The sequence below is a fragment of the Notothenia rossii genome (genome assembly GCF_949606895.1).
Source record: "Notothenia rossii genome assembly, chromosome: 10".
Classification (NCBI taxonomy): domain Eukaryota; kingdom Metazoa; phylum Chordata; class Actinopteri; order Perciformes; family Nototheniidae; genus Notothenia; species Notothenia rossii.
In genome coordinates, this window is record NC_136908.1 from 24,513,418 (window position 1) to 24,527,333 (window position 13,916).

The window sequence follows — 13,916 nt, forward strand, 5'->3', positions numbered from 1 at the left end:
ATTGCTTTTTGTCGAAGGAACAGGAAGGAGTTTACCTCCGGGTTTTAGGACGCGTCACTGTGGCACTCTATGAGTTTAGAGGAAAATTGGGTTGCTAAAGAAATTAGGATCACCCCCCCCCCCACAAAGCCCAGCCCTTACAAAAAGAATAGAGCAGGTGAAAGAAGCTCCTCATACAAGGTGCACATTTAGGAGGGAATCTTATTAGGGAGAAAGGAAGCCATACAAATAACAAACTCTTGAAATTAAAACATATTGCAATGCTTAATATATCCAAATGCATGTAAAAACACAAAAAGGATGATACTAAACAAGCACAATTCAATTATGTATTGACAATAAAGTTGGAGAAGTGATGCTATATTGGAAAAGTGAGTCAAATAGAGATTTGTGTGCTAATTTAACTTGTCCTCTGTAGTCGTTCTTGGCTGGAAATGGTTCTTGGCTGGAAATGGTTCTGCAGAGAGAGTTCAGAGACTGAGGCTCTGCAGCAGCGGTCTAGACGGCCAGGAGTCTGGAGTCTCGGTGGATAAAATAACAGGTTCCCTCATCACATCACACCACACCACATGGCCCCTCAGCTCCCATAATGCTGAGGGATGGTCTCTGTGAGTGTGTGTTGGAAGGGGGAGTAGAGTAGCTGGCTGAAAACACAACTCCATTCATGGTCCTCCGTTTTCTACGAAGGTGTAGTTTTTAGTAACACTTTAGGTCATCACTGGCTTACGATAGCGTAGGATTTCTCAGGCTGCCAGAGGGCAAAACGCCACCTTCTGTCTGCAGTCCGTGATACTGAAATGATGACATTTAGCTTTTTCTCTCTCTGCCTTCCCACAGTTTGGACCAACGTGGAGCCTCGCTCGGTGCCAGTGTTCCCTTGGCATTCACTCGTCCCTTTCCTGGAGCCCAGCCAATCAGGAGAGGCCGCTCAGCCTGCTGATGGCCAGCAGCTTGTCAATCAGAGCAAAGGTAACACCCAATTCCTTTTCTCTGAATCCAACTGCTTCTGAACAAATATCTATATAAAAGCATCGGATAAAAACACATTTTTCTTCCATATAATATTTATAACTTCAAATAGTATGCAGAGCTGTGTTTCTGCCAAAACACTTGAGTACAAATGTTTTCCGGACACACCAGCAGCCAAGTCAGTGTTTCCCAAAACAGTTGCCACGGAACTGCAAATCAGCACAGTTGGTGTTCACACCAATACAGTTCCAGCAACATTGTTGTTAACACTATTTACTGACTGGACGGCCTAAAGTGTATTCAGAGACTCATTTTGGCGAGACAGAAATCTTCCACAGAGCTTCTGTAAGATCATTTTTTACTTTCGGTTTTAGGGCTCCAACTATTGATTAATCGTTTAGCCCAGTGGTTCTCAATTCAATTCAAAACCTTTATTTATCCAGGTGAAATCCCATTGAGGTCAATGATCTCTTTTTCAAGGGAGACCTGCAGCAGTAGGTTCCACATGAAGACATAAGAACATAAACAACAGAACAACAAAAGGACATCATACAGCAACGTTTACAGGGATTACAATTTACATATCTATCCACATGTACAGGTAACAACAGCATCTGATTGTGGAGCATCCAACCGAGCTTTAAAAACATGTAGTGGTACCAGATTGGTAATTTTCCATTCTTTTTGCAGACTGTTCCAAGTTAGTGGAGCTGCACATCTAAAAGTTTTCTTCCCTAAGACAGTCCTAGCACTTGGCACATTTAATAAAACCACAGCATGCGATCTCAGGCAATAACTACTTTCAATTCGCCGAGAGATCAGGGAGCAGATATAAGATGGTAGTTTATCCAACATGGCTTTGGAAATGAACATGTACCGGTGACTGAGCCTCAGTACAGTAAGTGATGGCAAAACCGCCTTGGTATACAGGGTACAGTGATGCGTAAGTGCTTTACAATTTGTCACAAATCTCAGTGCGCTGTGATACGCGGCATCTAACTTGCTCAGGTAATTGGCAGGTGCATTCATATATAACAAATCACCATAGTCCAGCACAGGTACAAAGGTCACAGTGACTAGCCTTTTCCTGGCCTCAAGCGAGAAACAGGACTTATTTCTGTAAAAGAAACCTAGCCTAACCCTCAGCTTTTTAAGCAGGTTATTGACCTGAAGTTTAAAAGTGAGACAGTCATCAAGCCAGATACCCAAGTATTTGTAACAGGCAACCACTTCAAGTTGTATTCCTTGCGTAGTTACAATATCCAAAGCAGTCTCTGGTGTTCTCAAACTTTTTTTGTCAGGCCCCCCCTTTGGAGAAAAAAAAAATCGGGCCCCCCAACACAAATAATAGTCACGTAATGGGCCAAGTTAACATTTATTAAAATACATCAATATCAACGTGTGCATTCTTTTGCTAGAACATTGATAATAAAACAATGGTCCATAAGTCTGTGTGCTCAAAAAATAAATACATACTACAATTGTGCAATCCCTTTGCTAGAACAATAACTTATAATACTTTGCCACTTTGCAATCTGAGCAAAAAAATGAAAATAAAGAAAATGCTGATATTTGGCAAGAAAGTGTGTCTTATCATTAGTGGCTGCAATGAGCCTGTGTGGCACTGCACATTTCTTCAAAACGGGGTTGCAGGCTCAGTGGCGGTGAGAGAGATTTCTTTAGAGGGTGCTGTGTGGTAGCTTGACGTTTCATAGAGGGTGCTCAAACATTTAGGGTTTCCCATTAATGTACCGGGCGCTACAGTGGAATTTTCTACTGTTACAATGAAGGCTCGACAATCAGCTAACGGCATATACAGTAGGTGTAAGCAGGGGTAAAGTGCTATTTTTATAAGTGGGGAGTGGACCTCACATAGGGGGGTCCGGGGGCAAGCTCCCCCGGGAAGATTTATTTTTAAATATTGAAGTTAAAAGCATCAATCTGGTGCACTTTGAGAGCAAAATGAAGAGATCTATGTATACCTCTCTCAACACCCATTTGAAACAGAACTGTAAACAGATTTACTTTTTCTTTATGGATATTTTACAAATCACTCCCCTTTTAAACTTTACTCTTTTTTTACTGTCATATAGTATTTCATACCTGTTTTTTATTTATTGTCTTATTTTTTTATAACTATAATGATCTTATAAACGTGTGCCAAGGAAATAATTGTTTACATTAATCGTGACCAAAACTTTTGAGACCCGGCCACTAGCTCGCTAGCACCAGAAGCTAACAACAACGATCTCCACTACCGATGCGCTCTCTTTCTCTCTCTCTCTCTCTCTCTCTCTCTCTCTCTCTCTCTCTCGCTCGCTCGCTCGCTCTCTCTCTCGCGCACAAAATCTCTCGTTCCACACACACACACAGAGCCAAGCTTGAATGAAACACAGAGACCCAGACGTACTTGTACTGTATCATATTATTTTTGAATCAATAATCTTTCCGATTTTTTTCTCAAAACCATTTTTCTTCCTGGTCTCTCGCTGTCATGCCTCTGCGGCCCCCACTTTGAGAAATACTGGTTTAGTCTATGTTGTGTTAGCAAATAATGGATACAATTTCTCAGAGCCCAAGGTCACATCATCAATCTAACTCACAAAGATATTTGATTCGCTAAAATGTGACTAAAGAGAGCAGCAAAAGCTCACTTTTTCACAGAGCAAAATCAGCAAATATTATTGGGAAATAATTATACTCCATGGCATGTTATTCATGCCTGTGTCACATATTCGATTTGAAAAGAAAGAATAGAGGAAAAAACGTGCATACAATACAAAAAATCCAATCTGATCCATACTTTGACTTCTACAAGGATTTGCGAGGCCTCTTTTCAGAGTCCTTGTATTTATTTCCAAAATGATATTAATTTGAGCATGAACTTTATAAACTGTGTTTCCTCTCTGCGACTCCTGGTATGACTCACAGAGACAACCGATAGTAACTGTAGATTATATTAGACGCAGTTTGTCTGTTGTTTGAAACCGAGACTTTCATATTTGAAAATATGACAATAAAGAGCAGCAAAATCAGCAAGCTATCAGCATATTAAACATTTTTGCATGGAAAATGAAGGAATAATTGGTTATGAAATATTTAGCAATGCATTTTATTTTCTATTGACTAATCACCTCAGCTGTAGACTGTACAAAATGATTATACTCCATGGCCTGTTATTCATGGCTGTGTCACATTATCAATTTGAAAAGAAGGAATAGAGGAATAAAATAACAAAAAATACAGTAAAATAAAAATAAATTGGAAATGCCTCAAAAATACTTGGACAAGCTTTGCATTAGCCTTCCTCTATCTATCATATGTTCCCCCTCAATTATTACTTTTAACAAAAACATCAAAACTATATTGTAAATAATGATAAATAGTTACTCTTATTTGTTTAAATATGTTTTTCTTACTTTTAGATTTATAATAATATTTCCTTGTACTTTTCATATTATACAAATCGATGTTATTTTTGATTCTAATATTTTCTGGTGCTCACTTTTGACTTACACTGCACTTTTTATCACCTTCTTTTATTTTTAAACATGCTTTATAATAAACTTGAATTGACTGAAAAGTAAGCAAGCTCACTAATAGGCTACAATAACAACAATTACACATGCAGTATGAAATAAAATAAATGCGGCTTTAACTAAGATTGATAGATTTAATTACAAAAATAATTCTGAAATGTACAAATGCACTCACTAAACCATTGATGGAAAATCTCCTTTAAGTGTTCCCAGTATATATTATAACATTGATGAAGTCAGTCAGAGCTTCTCACACCTCCCACAGTTTGGAATTAATCTGCCCATCAACGCGCTGCATGCTGGCTGTCCCCGCGTTTTCACACATGACTCTGTTACTTCTTACTTTAGAGTATATTTTCTCTAATTGGCATATCAATGTTTTTTCTTTTAGAGCCTCGTTGCGGTGTGGCCCCGGTGAGTGTCGAGCGGTCCGGCCCTCCAGACATAGAGAGGGGATCCACTTCCTGCCTTCCCCCAACCAATGACAATCCTCCTACACTGAGGGGAGGGGCTGACAGCGAGACGGAGAGCGATACTGACGACCCGTGAGTACAAAGAGGAGGGTTTTATCTCCTCTGGAGTTATAATGCTGTTTTTAATTTTAGGATGTTTTTTGCAAATTATTTTTTTGGCACATAAGCGAACACATCTTAATCTTAGTAGCAGAATATCACAGTTTATTAATCACAAGGCTAATTAATATTGGGGCTTTAATGTTCAAAAAGCTCTTTATTTTTGCTGCCTGTGCTGCATCGCCACCCTTCGCCTGAAACCAGAGCTCAGTCTGCTCTGATTGGTAATCTCTGTTGTGAGCATAAAAGCATAAAAAGGCCTCTTATATCAAAAAATAAATCATGTTCACATTAGGGATGGGAATTTGAAAGCAAATGTATATTCAAATATTCGACCCCCAAAAAAACGGTTGACCGAAATGTACATATCCTATAAAAAAAAAAGATGTGGGAAAAATGTTGACAAAAAAAAAAAGAAAATACTATAATAAGTATAGAAAACAAGTCAAATTTGTCAAATGTATTGAACTGGTGATCACAGTTTGAACAGTTGACAGCTATAGGCCTACAGCTTTCATGCTTAAAACACAACTTGGTTTTGAAATTAAAGAGGGATCATACACGGACAACATAACGGGTTAGGATAACGTAACCCTATTACAACAGACATCACAACCTATAACAGGGCCTATCTAGAGAATGCAGCTATTCAATACTCATTCTTCTTTAAGAATATGAGCATGTCTACTCAGGGAGAGGCGGGTGCGGAGACGATTTACAATCAGGCCAGCTGTAGAGAAGACCCTCTAAGCTGGAATTTGGGCATAATATGAGGCTTGAGTCTGCGTGTAGGGAGCAGCCATATCATTAGCTAGAACTAGCTAGATCTGATGGATTTGGACATAAACACACGAGAGGGACCGGTGAGCGGAGCAAAACACACCTTTAGACCTAATACATTTAGCTATGGCACTGTCGTATACATTGAATTATTCCATTTGATCAAATGTAATCAACTTAGGCCCCCCTCCCAAAAAAAAAAAAATTACAATAGAGATATTCATAACTCATATTCTCATATTCGAATACCTGAATAATTTCGAATATTCGATGAATCGTTCCCATCCCTAGTTCACATGCAGTTGCAGTATTTTAAATCTGTTTGCGAGCCACATATACACTCCCTGACCTATTGAATTGGCCGCACTTTTTTTCATTTTATTTTGGATTAAAGATTCTAGTTCATTAACATTACCTCTAGTCATTTGTTGATATGTATATCGTCAAAATCCCTACTTGGCTTCTCCAAGGATTTTTGGAGCCTCCCTTCAGAGTCATTATGTATATTTCCGAAATGATATGTATCAATTTTGAGAAGAAAAAAGGGAAACTAAATGTAATGCTAAATGTAATTTTCCTTAAACTTTCAGTATGGAGAAAAAGAACAAAAACAAAAACTAACCTTCTGTCCTTTAAAAAGTGCTACATTTAAATGTCTCCTGGTATGACTCACAGAGACAACCGATAGTAACTGTAGACTATATTAGACGCAGTTTGTCTGTTGTTTGAATTGAAGACTCTCAAGGACGCTACACTCAGAACAGGTGCACTGAAATTCACCTCTGACAGCTAAATTCTGAAGAAACAAACACCAACAAACAACTCTACTTCTACCAGCTGTATCAGTGTGTGTGTCTGGCAGGAGTTTTACAGTCTGTGCCTGTTCATTCCTCTCAGGCTCAGGCTGCGTCTGCTCTTTCAGAGTGACTCAGACGCTTCGTGGCTGTCTGGCTGGTGGTGTGGTTTTGAATTTCTCAGGGTCACTGTGCTCACAAAGGCCTCCATCACCAAAAGAAGAGCTTCAGCAATCTCCTCAATGCTGCAGTGCTTATACTGCTACGTCGAAATTGAGGCAACTAATGGCATAAATTAAAACAAGGTCGAGCAATTTAGACGTGAGCTCAATTTATTAGCTGTTTTACTCTGCTTTACCTATACATCAACACTTTGGGCATGCTTACAATCAAATACAAGAAGAACACAAACTTTTTAATTATTAAGTCCTTCACTCTGTTTGTATATTTTATATTACACACATGAGCACATGCACAGACAGGACCTATACACACAAAATGTGTATTTGTTTGTTGTACTGATTTTTATCTCTCAGTTCTAGGTTTGGGATAAAAAAAATTCTTTCATTTTTTGTAATTTAAAGAGTAGACACCTCAGGCAGAAATATTGTTTTTCATTCACTTGCCAATTTTGAGATTTGGGCTAATTTTGTATTTTTTCAATCTTGTTGAAAGAAAATATAAAAAATACACATAGCTTTTTATTTTATAACAGCCTTTTATATGTATATCTTTTTGTTGAGTTGCCCCTTAATTCACTAAAGTTAGCATTACATAATACCTTATTTGCATTTGAAAGAATAACATTTCAGAAAACCTCAGACACAAATCATTTATTGTCTTAATTTAAGTAATTAATTGGTGAAGTTATATTTATTTATTAGATCAATTATTTTCGAAAATTATTTATTTATATTATTAGTTTAATTATTTGCACAAATGTATGGAGCTTTACTACACATTTCTTCAAAAGCCATTTTCTCAAAATCTCAAACCTTCATATCAGTAGCACGGCACATGGCACTTTCCAGTTGTATTCCTATCCTTATTATAAAGGGCTTTATTGAGGAATTCTTATTCTATTATTATTTATAGAACAGAAAGACAGAAATGTAATTTTTTTATGACTGTTGACAGTATTTTCACCCCTTTGTGTATCACTATTTTTGCCCTTTTTGCTTATTGAATCTTTAATGAATAATGTAACTTGCCTTATATAATAAAAATGCATTTTAAAAGTAGACCAGAAGGCTAAAGAACGCTGTATTTATGTAGTCCACCTTGACACAGAGTTCAATGTCTATTAGCTGAAAGGTTCAGATGTTCTGTCTGCCACCTCACGGTTTCAAAAGGTTTTTCTAATGGTCATAACTTTTATGCTATCAATTTTAACAGTTTCCTTTTCATTTGCGACAAGAAAACTTAATCTATGTTTATTTACCATTGGTACATTAGTCTACTGCTGTGTTTCTCAGACTGTTGTAACACAATAGTAATCTTAACCCAGTTTGTAACAACATTTAATTGGTTCCCTTCATATAAGTTCGCTGTCTGGTTGCTTTTTCCTTAATACAATCAAATGGCGTGCAAGAAGACTGCAATTTAGTTGTAGAAAACAGGAGTTTCTTTGGAATTACCTGAATAAATACTTCACATGCTGAGTTAAACTACCAAGGCTGAACAGATATAGAAAAGTGTGTGAAATGAAAGGAAAATAAATTCAGGAAGACAGAAGGGAAAAACTGACCTAGTTTGCTGACATGTGACTTTGTTCTGGTTTACAACCCATCACATGTCTTTCTAATTTACTCTCAAGAGTAGACTCCACCCACATACATAGTGAGGTCACCATGTAACACTTGCCTTCTGTTGGCTGGCCCTCCAACACATTGTGTGATAGGCTAAGGGGTGGGACATATCTAAGTGGTTGACCAATCACAACAGTGCTGGCCAGCTAACCAATCAGAGCAGGCTGGGCTCTGGTTTCAGGCCCCGTCCACATGGACACGAAACGGGTTGTATCTGCTACAGTTCTCTATCGTATGGGTGGTTCGTCCACACGAGGCCGTAACGGAACCAGGGAAACGGAGCCCTCAAACGGTAAAGGGTCCCAAGGTGGGTAGGTCTGCGGACGTAACGCTCTGGGGGGCCAAACGGCTCCGTGTGTACGCCCTATGCACCATAGCCCCACCTCTCCTGCTCACCCCCGCGTCACCCGCGTCATTGCTGATGTGTCTCGCCAACAACAACAACAACAACAACAGTGTTTCGAGTGTTTTGAGCCAGGTCCCGGTGTCTCGCAGGACAGTGCACCCAGCAGGAGCCTCCAGCAGACCCCCCCCCCCCCCGCACGGTTCCCTCGTCCCTTGGAAGAGGCGGAGAGGTGGGTGTTTTTCATCTGCTGGTGGACTACAGGGGAGAACGTCCTGCTCGGGAGCCAGGCTCAGAGTTAGTGGCAGTGGGTGCGGTGCACCTGCCTTTTACAGCAGGAGCACACGCTCGCCTCGGGAAGGGAGAAAAAGAGAAGCAGCAGCCGCCGAAACAGCCAGAGCCCTGCCTCTCCCCACCTCTGCTGCTCACCCCCGCGTCACCGCTGAATCCACTGCGGAGAATAAACGGAAGGGCAACCAGGCAACCATGGCAACCATGCTCGGGAGTTCTTATTCGCTGCTTTTGGTGTATTTTGTGGCGGAATTACAGCGCCACTTAGAGGCCCGGCATATGTACTACAGTATCTCCAGCGGGTCGAGCGGTCTCGTGTGGACGGATACGTTTCTTGAGCCGATACCGTGTGGACGGAAGACTTTTTATATCGAATTCGCTTCGTTCTCCATTTCGTCTCCGTGTAGATGCCACCTCCAGAGGGTGAAAAGAGGTGCTGCAGCACAGGCAGTATGAGAGAAAAAATAGCTTTTTGAACATTAAAGCATGTAAACATGTCACAGTAGAGGCAACAAAAATATATATGAACCTGAACATTTGCATAATATGGGCCCCTTTAATAAATAAGGAATAGTGTGTCTTGAATACCGCCTCTCACTCAGTAATTCCCCTTGATTTCCAGTCTTTTGGGGACCCATAGTTTAACTTTTGTCTCTGTGTGTGAATGCAGGTTTTCCCCGGGTGTGGCCAACGAGGCAACGCCCTCCTCTGGCCCCTTGAAGAGACGCACACAGTCCCTCAGCGCCCTGCCAAAGGATTTAGACAGGAAGGTCAGTCCACCATGCAGACAGATGGTAGAAAGGGCAAAAAGGTACAGAATTTTTTTTTTGATAAGAGCTTGGCTTATGGTGACCAAAAGTGACATCATCACATGTATTCGGTAAGATTCCTTAAGTCGTTGTGATAATTTTGCAATGCTTTTCACACATGCATGCCAAAAAAAGCATACTGATCAAGGCCAATAACTTGAATTAAAAAGTAAAATTATTAATTAGTTTCACTTATAAGTGTGTTACCATTTATTTGTTAGATGCTTTAGCAAATATACACTTGAGTAATGTTTTTTCAAGCTTAATCAAATTGTTTACAGTATATTCAACTTTATAACCTTCATTTGAATATTTTCTTCTAAATATATGATATATTAAAATATCAACGATCACAATATTTGTATCGAAACACCTTGATATTTATTTTGCAACAATATATGGGGGTTTACTATTGGTGCTTTTATAACATATTACCAGTTATGTATTTGATTAGCAATCATCAGTTATGTGGATGTATTGACATATATATATAATGACATAAAATAATGACATAAAATGACATTGCTACTGTATTGCAGTAAACCAGGAAAACACAGCACATATGCAATATTTAAAGAGGATATCTAGTCCTATATCACAGTATCAATACAATACGATGTATTGCCCATCCCTATGCGGAGGTTCACAAATGAAGCTGAATACTTACCATAATACCAAACTCTTTGTCCTCTGCAAACCCCAATCAGAGGGAGAAGGACCACATCCGCCGACCCATGAACGCATTCATGATCTTCAGTAAACGCCACCGGGCCCTGGTGCACCAGCGGCATCCCAACCAGGACAACCGCACCGTCAGCAAGATCCTGGGGGAGTGGTGGTACGCTCTGGGACCCAACGAGAAGCAGCAGTACCACGATCTGGCCTTCCAGGTAAACACGCTGTAAAATGATTTAAGTGTCTCTTTTTTCTGTTGGTTACTTCTTATAGAGTGGTGCAGTGACGAGTCCTAAAACCCAGAAGTGAGTTAGCATTTTACCACTACGTGTTCCCTCGTCAATGGGATTTCTCCATAGGATTCTGGAAAATAGCTTGAAATAAGGTCTGTGGTTGACACACATTTAAGAGACGGATCACGTTTTGTTCTACGACATTATAATACATCAGCAGTTACCCCACTGGGGATTTTTTAAGAGTTTCTGTGTCTGATAAAACGATGGGTGTTAACAAGTGGCTGAATAGGACTACAGAAGTTGTCGAGGACGTTGTACGTCATTACACCGAACACGTAAACACTCCTCTAAGTTTGTTTTCCCTGTTCTGCTTGAAAGCACTGCTACGCTGACGACAACCAATTAATTCTGTCCTTTCCCCGCTCAGAGACCCAGGTCGTCGCAAGCATCTCTTCTTGTCTAGCAGACATCTCTCAGTGGATGTTTGCTCACCACCTCAAGCTCAACCTTGACAAGACTGAACTGCTTTTCCTTCCGGGAAAAGATTGTCCCACTCTTGATCTAACAATCAACATCGGCACCTCTGTTGTTTCCCAGACTCAAACTGCAAGGAATCTGGGTGTGACCCTAGATAAGAAACTGTCCTTCACTGCAAACATTGCTGCTACAACCCGCTGCTGCAGATACACTCTTTACAACATCAGGAGGATACGTCCCCAGCTGACCCAGAAAGTAACGCAGGTTCTGGCCCAGGCTCTCGTCATCTCACGCCTAGACTACTGCAACTCCCTCCTGGCTGGTCTACCTGCATGTGCCATCCGACATCTGCAGCTCATCCAGAATGCAGCAGCTCGCCTGGTCTTCAACCTTCCTACATTCTCCCACACCACACCGCTCCTCCGCTCCCTTCACTTGCTTCCAGTAACTGCTAGAATCCACTTCAAGACAATGGTACTTGCGTACCATGCTGCGAATAGATCTGGCCCTTCCTACATCCAGGACATGGTTAAACCGTACACCCCAGCACGTGCACTCCGCTCTGTATCAGCCAAACAGCTCGCTGCACCCGCACTGCGAGGGGGACCCAAGTTCCCATCAGTAAAAACACGTGGGTTTGCTATCCTGGCTCCAAAATGGTGGAATGAGCTCCCCATTGACATCAGGACAGCAGAAAGCTACACATCTTCCGGCGCAGACTGAAAACTCATCTCTTTCGACTCCACTTCGAGCGATAGAATTACTAATAAAGTACTACTAACAGAGCACTTATATACTAATAAAGGACTGGCTTATCTAAAGCCAGTTGAGTAGCACTTGAAATGTTTTAGCTCTATGAAACCTGATGTACTTATATTATTCTGTTTTCTTCAAGTTTGTATCTTGTTGGTCGAATGCACTTATTGTAAGTCACTTTGGATAAAAGCGTCAGCTAAATGCAATGTAATGTAAAAGCAAGTACCTGCCTCTTGCAAACTGTTAAAACAAACGCTTCAACTTGTACAATTTTGAATCTGTATTTTTCAATATGGATCTTAAGTTGGCGTGACGTTGAAGTCGTGCTGCTGTACTCGGCTGTAGTTCCTTTATAGCATAACGTTACAATTTTGCTTATGGCGATTAGATTTATAATTTGAAAATTATAAAAATAGGATAGACATGTGGATATTATCAGGCTGAACAAAACGTGCATTTATCAAACAGGTTCGTTTTCCACAGACCTTATTTTGAGCTATTTTACCAAATCCTATGGAGAAATCCCATTGCTTTTTTGTCGAGGGAACCCATGCGCAGTTTACTTCCGGGTAAATACGTCATCCCTGCACTGCACCACTCTATTGCCATGCCAGATTAGTAAATCTTGAGCCATCATATCAGAGCTTTTTAATTTGAGACATCCAGGTTTATAAACAGCAGGTTGTCTTGCATCCACAATAAATAAAGACCCACTGCACCTCTTCATTCTCCTCCAGGTGAAAGAGGCCCACTTTAGAGCCCACCCAGACTGGAAGTGGTGCAACAAGGACCGCAGGAAGTCTCTGTCAGAGGGCCGTGGGACGCCAAAGGAGTCACGGGAGAGGAGCATGTCGGAGAGCATAGGTGTGTGTTTATTAGCATTGATTAACATTTACAAGCTAATGTAAAATATGCCATTTACAAGGTCTGAGATCAATGAAACACAAGGTTTTGTCAGTTATCCTGTTGAATATCAAGTCCAACAAAATCTACTGTATTATAAAACATTATGCTGATTGAATTGAAGATTGCAGGCTGATGAAGTGTTGTTTTAGATTTTCTGTTTTATTGATTATAATGCGATGACACCTTTATATATATATTTATATATACAGTCTATGGATGACACACAACGATATTTTATCTTTGATCAGAGTCTTTCTCTTCTCCAGATCCCCATCCAGACGCTCAGGTGCTGCTGGAGGGGAAGGGGGGAGGCTCGGGCTGGCAAGGGGGATCAGAGCGTCGAGGGGGAATGTTTGGGGGGCAGTACTCCCGTCCCCGAGCCTTTTCCCAGAGTGCCGTGCACACCCTGGAGCAGACGGAGAGAGAGAGCGAACTGGAGAAGGTAGGCGGTTGTTAATCTGTAGCTCAAAGGCAGCAGAGAGACTCGGGAGATTTTACAATGTGCAGCAACATTTTGGAGATCGGGTTTTAATTTAACCTTAAAGCTAGAGAAATTAAAAATATTTTGCTTTAAGATTAGTCGAGTTTCATTCAAGCACTTAAAACTGCAAATGCAGAAATGAAAAGCAACACCCAGCAATCCCCCAAAACACACAGACATGTGTTTGTGAGTGTGAAAGCAGACATGTGTCCTTCACACTGCAAAGCCTTCTAGTTGAACTCACAGAAAGAGTTCAATTGGACTCTCTGAATTCTTTGTGTGAGGGCTCGAGTTTATGCTGCTGAAGCTCTGGGGGAGCTCAGCCTCCAACTTCAAAGGTTCCACTTTCTACTTTTTTAGAGCCTTTGAAGGCTCTGTGGTGTTTGCTGCTTCGCTCCTAATCACAGAGGGATAGGCCTGCATGCTAGCTCTTTGTTTTGAAGGCATTCGTTTAATGCTGGTGGCGTAGCTGTATGCATG

At 40.7% G+C, this 13,916-nt stretch overlaps 1 protein-coding gene across 1 annotated transcript in view; it reads left to right on the plus strand.

Moving 5' to 3' along the window:
- cica (capicua transcriptional repressor a) overlaps nucleotides 1-13,916 on the plus strand; it is a 43,348-nt gene that overhangs the window by 13,998 nt on the left and 15,434 nt on the right. Inside the window, exons 4-9 of the mRNA XM_079655337.1 lie at nucleotides 838-969; nucleotides 4,900-5,053; nucleotides 9,767-9,866; nucleotides 10,613-10,795; nucleotides 12,787-12,913; nucleotides 13,222-13,397. Coding sequence (XP_079511463.1) covers nucleotides 838-969; nucleotides 4,900-5,053; nucleotides 9,767-9,866; nucleotides 10,613-10,795; nucleotides 12,787-12,913; nucleotides 13,222-13,397 — 872 coding nt within the window. The remainder of the gene's footprint in view (nucleotides 1-837; nucleotides 970-4,899; nucleotides 5,054-9,766; nucleotides 9,867-10,612; nucleotides 10,796-12,786; nucleotides 12,914-13,221; nucleotides 13,398-13,916) is intronic.